Genomic DNA, 11,644 nt, shown 5'->3' on the forward strand with positions numbered 1-11,644 from the left:
TATGGTGCGCATCTATTATACGTCATAATACGCCCTCCACGCCGTCGCCAAAGAGTCTGTTTCCTTGAAATTGATGGCTGTTCCCTTTCTGAATGCTTTAAAAATTTCCAGCTGTTCTAGATATTTCAGGCTGGCCTGGTGTTCACACCGTTGTATTAAACATGCATTATCAAATTCCACCATGACGTCATCATCAAGCGCGAAAGCGGCCAAAGCCATATTGGAAAGGCGTTTTTGAATTGAGTACTTGTGTTCCTTCACCTTTGTTTTAAGTCAGCGTGTGGTAGCCCCAATATATTCACCCGGACGATTCACCCTATGATCGTAAATAGGGATAGAATATATTCCCGGAACACAGTTCCTATCAAGACGGTCCTTATAGTTTCGTAAACAGGAGAAAATGGTCTGCGATCTTCTGTAAGCGATATTTTTACTAGCATATCGAGCGATTTGCTTGTAGGTGCTATGAAGGATCTTGTTGTAAGTAATAGGAACGAAGGACTGGTTATTCTGAAGTGCCGTACTCTTAGGTTGTTGGTGGCGTGCTATAATTGCTTTAATTAGGTGCGTAGGGTAACCATGTAATTTTCTACCGTTGAAGACGGTAGAAAACATTCGTTTTTGAAATGAATTTATGCTGGTATGTTGGTAATTTCGTAGTTATATTCTTAATTCTCACACCAGTATGATGAATGATTGATTAAAATCGGTTATATAGATTTTGAATTATGGCTATTCTAGAATTTATTCCAATTCAACTTTTACTTCTTCTTTCTCAACTGGTGCCCATGGCAATGGTCTTGGAGTAGAAGCTTTTAGAAGATATTTGGGAAGTGATGTTTTCTAAGCTGTCTTTTGTTATATATGGACATATATATATTTTTGGAATCGCCTCGACATTAGGGAGTCAACGGTGACATCTATAATAAAATCGGATAAATATATATAGATTAAAATTATTATTTATAATTTTCTGTCAGGATTTCTCAAACTTCTCATTAAATTTTATCTTAATTATATCTAAATCCTATTATTTTAATAATTGGATATATATATCGGATATATATATATATTTAACCGATCACCCACTGTATGTATATATATATACATACAGTGGGTGATCGGATATATATATATATATATCCGATATATATATCCAATTATTAAAATAATAGGATTTAGATATAATTAAGATAAAATTTAATGAGAAGTTTGAGAAATCCTGACAGAAAATTATAAATAATAATTTTAATCTATATATATTTATCCGATTTTATTATAGATGTCACCGTTGACTCCCTAATGTCGAGGCGATTCCAAAAATATATATATGTCCATATATAACAAAAGACAGCTTAGAAAACATCACTTCCCAAATATCTTCTAAAAGCTTCTACTCCAAGACCGTTGCCATGGGCACCAGTTGAGAAAGAAGAAGTAAAAGTTGAATTGGAATAAATTCTAGAATAGCCATAATTCAAAATCTATATAACCGATTTTAATCAATCATTCATCATACTGGTGTGAGAATTAAGAATATAACTACGAAATTACCAACATACCAGCATAAATTCATTTCAAAAACGAATGTTTTCTACCGTCTTCAACGGTAGAAAATTACATGGTTACCCTACGCACCTAATTAAAGCAATTATAGCACGCCACCAACAACCTAAGAGTACGGCACTTCAGAATAACCAGTCCTTCGTTCCTATTACTTACAACAAGATCCTTCATAGCACCTACAAGCAAATCGCTCGATATGCTAGTAAAAATATCGCTTACAGAAGATCGCAGACCATTTTCTCCTGTTTACGAAACTATAAGGACCGTCTTGATAGGAACTGTGTTCCGGGAATATATTCTATCCCTATTTACGATCATAGGGTGAATCGTCCGGGTGAATATATTGGGGCTACCACACGCTGACTTAAAACAAAGGTGAAGGAACACAAGTACTCAATTCAAAAACGCCTTTCCAATATGGCTTTGGCCGCTTTCGCGCTTGATGATGACGTCATGGTGGAATTTGATAATGCATGTTTAATACAACGGTGTGAACACCAGGCCAGCCTGAAATATCTAGAACAGCTGGAAATTTTTAAAGCATTCAGAAAGGGAACAGCCATCAATTTCAAGGAAACAGACTCATTGGCGACGGCGTGGAGGGCGTTTTATGACGTATAATGGATGCACACCATATATGTCTACACTATAATATCAACATTGGATTTTTGAAGCAGGAAACCAATTACACAAATAATTGTATTAAGGTCCTGCATTGGACATGCGCATAACTGTAATGTTCGATTTTTTGAAATCTTGGATTCGAACCTGATGATGACCGTTGAAGACGGTAGAAAATGTTCGTTTTTTAAACCGATTTTAATGAAATTTCCTGGTGAGTGTGCTTAAAGGTTCCTAAAATAATTGCCCAAAGGTTTTAACAATACACTCAACCGGAAGCTCAAAAATGGCGTTCCAAGGCCAACCAGAAGTAGAGCCGATATCTCTGTTAATAATGAACTGATGACTCCCGAATTTTGTGTCCGAAGACAACATGGGAAGACATATTAGGTGCAGTAATGAAAACCGGTTAATCGAAAACGTGATTTCCAGATAACCAAAAAAAGTAGTTTTTCAGCCATAATTTTAAAAGTTTTATATTTAAAAGGTCCTATTTGATGTATAAATATTACTTCAACCTTCCGATTCACAAAAACATCAAACACATTAAAAGTAAACACTTAATAATGCAAAACTCACAATAAAAAGCCAGAGCTCATTTGACAGCATCCTACACATATGATATCCAACTCATCCACTCATATAAGATACTGTTCAGAATTAATTTATGGTGATGACAATAAGCAGAAAAAATTTGCCCTAACATTCATAACTCAGATGATGGTCAATGATGCATTGCCATGGAAAATTCTATGAAGTGACAAGGCTTGTTTTCATTTGCTTGGTGACATGAACACTCAAGACTGCCATATTTGGCTGACAAAAATCCACATGTTTATCAACAAATTCCATTGCACTCACCAAAGTAATGGTGTAATATATTTTACAACATATTGTGTAATTTATCCTTATTTTTTAAGGCAGTGACATGTTCTGTTAATGCTGCCAGATACAGAGCTAAGCTTCAAAACTTTGTCATTCCAGCACTGAGAAAAAAATTGTCCAAATACAATTTTTATGCAAGACAGTGCATTCCACATATAGGCTTAAATGTACAAGCCTTACACCAATTTTTCACACAAGAGAGTGATCAGCCAACTATTTCCAATGTCACTGTTGCCACAATGATCAGATCCAAAACCCCATGTCTTTTGGTTAAGGATTGCCCTAAAGAGCCACATTCATCAAGGTAATCTTCCCAACTTAGATGTCTTAAAAATAATATCACAACACATGCAAAAATTACATGCAGGTCAGTTGTATTCCAGTATCAAGTGTGTTGGGCAACAAATGTAATTTTAGAGCATGGAGATGGAGAACATGAAATAATATCTTTTTTGATATAATCATCTGTAACTAGAATAACATTAATTCACTTTGTTTCTTAACTTCCAAAATTCATTAAAAAAACATATGTAACATGCATCTAATGGGATAGCAGTGCCAAATTTTGCCTACTGGCTAAATTTTAAAATAAAAATTTTTCCCATAAATCAAAACCATATACTCAGAATAGTACATACACTATATTTGGATGATATTTGCCCAATATTTATTTCTACAGAGTACTCTGAATATCTATTCTTTAATTTATGATAATCTTGTATAACAAATGATCAACTTACCTGTAATACAAGCAGACAAAGAAAATAAAAATTGGCTAATCTCTGAAACTGTTCAAAAAGATTCAGTGGCCAGAAGGTTAAAAAAGTATACTTTGATGTTTTTATATAATTATTCTGTAATAAAAAAAATAATCAAATTTCTTAATAAAATTATTAAGCTATATCTAATGTCTGAAAAAAATCAAATTACTCACAGCATAATTGAACTGATAGTGAAATTCTGGGTCATTTGCTCGAACTCGTCTTTCTGTTTCTGTTTGAAAAAAAAATATTTTATTTAAATTATTTGTGTCAAAGTTCAACACGTTTGAAAATTCATTGTAACATTCTTATAAATGTAATAATATTATAGCAAAAATATCACTTAAAATCATTTCTTCATAGTTAATGATATTGAACAACACAAATTGGTGTATCAAATGTAATTATCACTTCACACTGACTTTTTCAATATCAAAGGTTACACTTACATGTTGTGGCGTTACAAACAGTGACTGTTTAAAGTTTGGATAAGTTCACAAGCACTTCATAAAAACAACAACATACCGCAAATTATTCCTGCAACGGCATTCCAACACAAAAATTACGTGAACTCTGCTATAACTTCACTCATTGGAGAGCTTTCCTCCTCCTCTCAAACTAAGCATTGGTAGAAGAAGAATTACAGCTTATTAGTAGAGCGATGCAAGAAGCTGGTTACTCCCAATCAAAATTTTATCATCTCTGGAATCATGTTAAAAATAAACTATTTCCTCAAACTTTTCTCACTAACAAAGAGCAGCTAAAAATAGCACACCCCCCGTTACCATTTTTAAGTCCCGTATCTCTTAAAATAGTACATCTTTTTAAAGCGAATGGTTTTATTTTCTGCTAACTACACAACCAACGCTAAGAAGATTATTATGTAATGATAAAGACCGTACTTACTAAACCTTTACTGTCCGGTACTTGTAAACTATTCGTAAAAACAAACGTTTTCGGCCTCAGTCGAGGTCTTCTTCAGGTTAAAATAATTGGATTCCATTCTTAGAATGAATGTTTAGTTTTAAAATATAATCAAATTCATGCGCGTGTTACATATCGTCATCATTTTGTTGTTCTTCGCATACGTAACGCCAAACATAAGAAAGCGTGTTGCTGTCTTTGGTGTTTATACATCTCCCTGTCCTGCCGGCTTTGTAGATTTCTTTTTAAAATAATGTCCTTGTATTTGAACTCTTGTACTTTTACAATTGTTCTTGAGTTTTTTTAAATTTTTGTATTCACATTCTTCTATTTTTCCTTTCTATTGTAACTGAAAGGTCAGTGAAACTGGTTGAAAACATGCTTATTTTATTAAATTTATGCTGGATTTTAAAAGTATGAGTTTTTGGGTGATCTATCTCTCCAGTTGGTTCAAAATTTATGGATATTCTGTAGTTATGCCTTGACTATGGTTAAACATAAAACTAGGCACTTGTATATATGCCAGGTAAGATATACTTCACCAACACATTACTATTATTGGGTTACAATTTTCAAATTGAAGGCATAAATTTCCACTATCATCTGTCTGTCCGTCCATCCATCATTTGTTAATCTCAAGGACAGAGTTACATAGATGAAAATTGAGACCAAATATAAAAAACTTAAGGGTTAGAGGCCCCAATTAACTATATACAAACTTCCAGTTTGAACTGGAAGTCACATGATTTCAATTCAAAATGTTTACCTTAATATAAAATGAAACATTTGATATAGAATTTATCCTTACAATAAATTAATCAACAATATCATTTAACCTTCTAAGGTGTACAATATTTACATGATCTCACATTTTCTGTGATAGAAGTCACATGAAAACTAAAGTTACCAAAGAAAAAGAGTGATCACAGTTTCAGATTCAGCATTGAAAATTAACTTTATTATTATTATATTTAAAATAGAACATGATTAAAAATTATAGCCAGTGTGACAATATTAAAATAATTTTGTAGATTTTTATCATTATCATCGGTAAGGTTACCAGCAATATTAGAGATAAGTGTAGTTATTATATATTGCCTAAATGTTGTTGCGTTACCAATATCAACTTTCAGCGTATGAGAATGTTCACTAGTACTTTCAGGTTGGTTGGTTGGTTGGTTAATTTTTATTGGCACAAAAGCAATGCAGGCTATACTGCGCCATGACACATGGTACAATTGAAAGTAGAAAATAAATAGGAAAACACATATATACACATAAACGATACATAACAATTTAACCATTAAAAAGCCAATGGTAATATAAATATAGAATCTAAAATAAAACACATATATACACATAAACGAAACATCACAGTTTAACCATTAAAAAGCCAATGGTAATATAAATATAAAATCTAGAATATAATAAATAAATAAACAACAACAAAAATAAGTAAACAACAACAAAAAATATATACAATAATTTAAATATGCAACTCAAAGTAAATAAAACTGTACAATAAATAAATCATTAGATTTCCTATACATATTAATGACTTTTAGAAAGTCCAGTATATTATCCAGATTTGGCCTCTGGCCCAAAATGTCTGGCAGGAGATCTGAAAGTCATCCACATACAAAGATTGTTTCACACTAGGGGAAAGACAGTTAGCTATGCTATTAATTTTAATTAGGAACAGAGTCACACTCAAAATAGAGCCTTGAACAACACCTTCTTGTTGCGTGAAAGGCCTAGATAAAGTGTTGCCCATCCTGACTTGGAATCTTCGATTCTCTAAGAAGTTTTTTATGAAAATTGGCAAATTACCCCGCAATCTGAAATGGTCCAGATCACGGAGTATCCCATATCGCCAACAGCAATCATAGGCCTTCTCTATATCAAAAAACACAGACACTAAGTGCTGTNTTTTCGAACATTTTTGAATATTTCTATCGTGTTCCTAACGACTTTTACTAAAGTTTCATCTTAAATTTAAGCGTTCTATTCCAAATCGGATTATTTCCGTTTAATTCTTTCGATAATTCGCCTGATGACGACGGCTATATGTTCGTCGAAAGTACTAGCGAATAAAAAACGCACACATAACGCCGACCTCAGTGCCTTCCCTTTTTCACAATATAATATTTTGGCGTGATCGTCAGCAAATTGATCATTCCCCTTTATTTGTGGAATATAAGATTTGTTTCATTTTAAGTTTATTTGTACACAATTTTGTAATAAATCCCCATGGGTTATCCGCAGCAGCTCACAAAAATCTTTCTAGGTTTGTTTCTTAGCTAGTTTTATTTTGCTTTTATAGAATTTGAGGTGGTTGATGTATTGTATCTTGTGGTTTGTGCACTCAGGTTCTGTATGGCAATTTTGAAATCTCTTCCTAAGTTGAATATTCCTCTTTCTAAGATTAGTAAGTTCAACTGTCCACCAAGGGACAGATTTGTGAGTTTTTGTGAATTGAGGAATAAAATTTTTATATGCATTATTGATGATCTCAATATTATAATCAATGCGATTACGTACCTCATGAGGACTGTCGCCCTCGCAGTCTACTAGGTTGGTAATGAGATAAGTCTGTAAGTCGTTCCAATTAGCTCTTTTCAGATTAAACCTGCAACAAGCGTGTCTATATTCATCTGTACTGGTAATTTCAATATTGAAAGAAATCAGGGCATGATCATCAAGTGATTCTTCAAGTACTTCCACTGTTGTATGTGTGGATATAATCCAGAGGAACAGTCACATCTATCTAGCTACTGCCTTGGCTAGATACAAAAGTAGGTGGAGACAAAGGATCGTTAATTTAATTAACAACCGATAAGTCATTACATGCCAGGAACTCTTCAACGTATTGTCCACATGAGTCCAAACGATCCCCTCCCCAAATAGGAGAATGAGCATTTGTATCTCCGGCCAAGATGTAATAAACATCTATAAATTTACCCATAATGTTTTGAATGTAATCTAGTATATCCTCAATACAAATATTTTTAGAGCAGTAATAATTGATAAGAATGTGTCTGCAATTATTGATAACCAACTCAGTACAACTGACGTATTGTGTGCTAATAGTACTGTGGTGAAGGAGGGAAAGATCATCCCCAAGGGCGATGGAAACAGCCGAAAGATATATATTGGTACCTTGAAGGAAGATACAGTTGGTAAAAAAAAAAAAGCAGGGACGTTATTTATGCAGTATGGCTCTTGACAAAAAATGATGTCATATTTATGAATAATTGATGTTAACACAGAAGTGGCGGCTATGCTCCACCCAGTATTATATATGTATGCTGTATGCAGAAAACAAATCTGATTATTGATGTGGCAAGCCATAATCAGTACGGTTGATTAGGTTGGTTTTTATTTTCCAGAAAAGAGGGCATGTGCCATCACGAGCATTATGATTAAAGCAACCATTCTTACTATGTTTACAATTGCAGCAAATTGGGGAGGATTCAAGATTTTTACATTCTCCATAAAAATGCTCACCCGAGCAATGGATACAGGTGGGAGTAGTCTTGCCGCAGTTTTTGGTGGAGTGACCATATCTAAGACAGCGAAACCATTGCAAAATAGAATGAAAGTCTGCAACTCTGCAGTGGGACCACACCAAATTAAGTTTGCCAGTCATAGAAAGAGTTCACAAAGGCTAGGTGAGATTTCAATGACCCAGTTAACAAATGCATCAGTCCTCTTTCCCATAACAAATTTAATGGTAAATTCCTTATTAAAGTCTTCCTTAGGAATTTGTTAAAAGTTTCATTTTGACTTAAAATTAGCATAGGTATTTCTTCACGATTAACATGTGCAGGTGCTGAGTGCACGATGATTTGTGGTAATAGCTTTTTAGGAACTCTAGCATTTATCTCTGGAATATTATGGTCAATATATTGTTTTAGCTTAACAACATCTTCCTGTTTATCAGGTTCAATCACAAGTCTGCTTCTTGCAATATTTCTTATTCTTGCTACACTAATGTTGCAATGGATTTACTTTTTTATAGATAAGATTTCAGAGTCTATTACACCTAGTATCTTTGCCGTTTTGATAAACCAGGAGGACTTCTGTAGATGGCCTAATAATTTTGGTATTCTTTATTGATCGAGGAGTGTTTCCTGAATTAAGAACATCTCTGTATGTTCTATTTATGCCATTGCCTGCGTTAGTATTCACACAACATTGGTCCAGTTTTTCTTTTATGCTTTTGTTCAAGTTTTCTAATACAGCGCTTTGAGTCTCAAAAAACCCCTTAGAGTTAGGATATTGAGATATCTTATCATCTATGTGTTCTAATTTTTTCTTAAATGGTCTTATTAGTCTCCATGCTCTCTGAAGTAGATGCTAGAGCTATATGATCTACTTTCTCAGATAAAATCCTAAGCTAATGACGATATGGTTTTTCCATAAATAAGTCTATGACCCTTTCTAAACAGTTAATAATAAAGTCAGAATGATTTTGTGTACTGAATCTCCCGCCATTATTTTCTGCTATGTAATTTTTAAGCTTTCCAACAATCTCTAGAGCTGACATTTGTAGCTCTTCCCTAGTAACAATACTGTTTTCAATTGACATAGTAAACAGTAGTAAAAGAATAAATATAATATATCGATAATAATAAAAATATATATACAGTGGGTGATCAGTTAACGAACAGATCGGATAATGAACACTTTTGCGAAAGATTTTTATGTTCAGACAACGAACACATGATCAGATAACGAACACCCCACAGAACAAACTGTGGGATTAGCAGTGGGCCACTGGGCTCATCCCAAATAACCACTTACTCTGCAGCAGGTTGGCAAAACCCGTTCTCAGCTTGTCGGATGGCTAGGAGGGCAAAAATTTGAGTGGGGAGTGCGTCAGTAAGTCGGCAGGTGTCCTTCAGAGACAGGAGACAGGTTTAAAAACTAAACAAGCATTTATTTATATAACTAAGCTAGGGTACATAGGTTAAATGCAATTAAATAAGTAAATAAGTTCACTATACAAAAGGGATGCTCTAATAGCTTTACCTCTAGTCTGAGAAAGAGTTCACAAAGCTCTAAAAAGTACAAATACCTCTATGCAGATATGCCTAATATGTGTGAGATAGCCGGGGACGTAAACAAAGTTACGCCACTTACGGGCATGCAATCGTGAGATCGGTTCTCTTACTTTTTATAGGAGGGCAGTAAATACGCGAAACTGATCTAGACTGTGAAGTCCAGATCTACGTCAGAACTGACACCAGTTTGTCAATTAAATTCCGTGGACAAACACGCTTGTGAGATCTGATTCAGACACAAATTAAGAGTCATTTCATTTGATAAACAAACAATAGTAAATTTAATAAAACACAAGAAAATATAAACTAATACAAAATATCAAATGAAAAATGATATAAATGCGACAATTAAGATACACTTCGAGAGAGAGATTACAATATCGTTATAAAACATACAACCTGGTTTAGTTGTTGTTCGTCTTCTTCTCTGTAGGCAAGGGACACTTTGGAGACAAAGTTCATTTACTTCATTCCATGGGAGATCAATATGTGCACAAAATCAAAGTGAGTTTCTATGTGCTAACTCTGGAATTATTCGATGTGACTCGTCTAAGGGTAATCAGGAGGAAAACATGTGGAGTCCGGACACTTCCAGGTCTGTCAATGAACTCCCCGAATTCTGACAAATTTCCTCTATATGTCATGATCGGCGACCAATCATCATGCAAAGATTCCTCCGTGAGAACGGATGGAAAGGGGGATATGTGAGGGGTAAACATTTCCCATCAAAGCAAGAGTTTTCGCAGATAAGAGAAAAACAGAGGATGTACTAACTTCTGTGAAAGGAAGTAGCATCTGTTATCTATTTTTCCCACGTTAAAAACGTTATTTTTTTCACCCAAACAAAAGAATATTTTACGACAATATATAACATTATTAATAAAATTACTAAATTAGACCCAGGGCCTATTCAGGTCTCACATATGCGTTCGTTGAATATGTTTGTTAATGGCGATGGAAGTTCAAATGGCTGTGGTTGGTCTTATGTCCTTTCGGTCCAGAGTATAGAGACAAATATGGCACATCTACCAAGTATAACTTCCAAGGGATCGCCCGGAGATTTCGGGGATTCGAGCTTTTATACGTTATTCGTGGGAAATGAGTCACGTGATCGACTTCTGTTGACACTTACGGTGCATTCCGATCAACTAACTGTCAACTTTCCCATCTTAATGTGAAAACAATCGGTGACCTCCGATATACTTCTCACCAAGACTGGGTTTTTCCCATCGGAGTTGTTTACAAAGATTTTTCCGACATCGGCGTATAAATCGCAGATTTCACAAAACACAAGAAGAAGCAACGTAAAATAACAAATACCAATTGGTTTTCCCTTGTCTTCAGGCAACAATTCGAAACTTTTCGGAGTGCGGGAGACGTCGACATCGACGCTCAAGCCAATATATACCGATCAGATAGTATTCCTCCAAACTTTGAAACTCTCCCTTGTAATTCCAGCCTTTTATTTTTCTGACAAAGCAATTCTTATATGTGTTCGCGAGACTGTCGGGTAGGCACTCGTTAAGTTTTGCGTCTGTTTTTCTTTTCGAAAGGTGAGAGTATAATAGCAAAGGTAGAGAGTAGGTGGAAGATGCCTAATGTTGCTGGGCAATATGGTGTGAACAGGTCTACAGTAGGCCGCAGTTCAATCTTATTTAAGAAAAATACTGTATAATCAAGAAGACTCAAACAGCTAAAGGAGTAACAAATATCACATCTGAGAAATAAAGAACATCGAAAAGTTCATAATGGAACCTGAAACGGATCTTATGACAGAAGAATGCCAACAACTCTTGAATGAAGAACACCAAGAAACTCGGC

The 11,644-nt window shown here is 34.5% G+C and overlaps 1 protein-coding gene across 1 annotated transcript in view; it reads right to left on the reverse strand.

Moving 5' to 3' along the window:
- LOC111614279 (phospholipid-transporting ATPase ID-like) overlaps positions 1 to 11,644 on the reverse strand; it is a gene marked incomplete at its 5' end in the record, with an annotated part of 57,755 nt that overhangs the window by 35,930 nt on the left and 10,181 nt on the right. The window contains 2 exons of the mRNA XM_023355654.1: positions 3,813 to 3,926; positions 4,007 to 4,140. Of these exons, the coding sequence (XP_023211422.1) occupies positions 3,813 to 3,926; positions 4,007 to 4,140 (248 nt within the window). The remainder of the gene's footprint in view (positions 1 to 3,812; positions 3,927 to 4,006; positions 4,141 to 11,644) is intronic.

Source organism: Centruroides sculpturatus, unplaced genomic scaffold (genome assembly GCF_000671375.1).
Source record: "Centruroides sculpturatus isolate CEXI.00-Female unplaced genomic scaffold, Cexi_2.0 scaffold2083, whole genome shotgun sequence".
NCBI classification, from domain to species: domain Eukaryota; kingdom Metazoa; phylum Arthropoda; class Arachnida; order Scorpiones; family Buthidae; genus Centruroides; species Centruroides sculpturatus.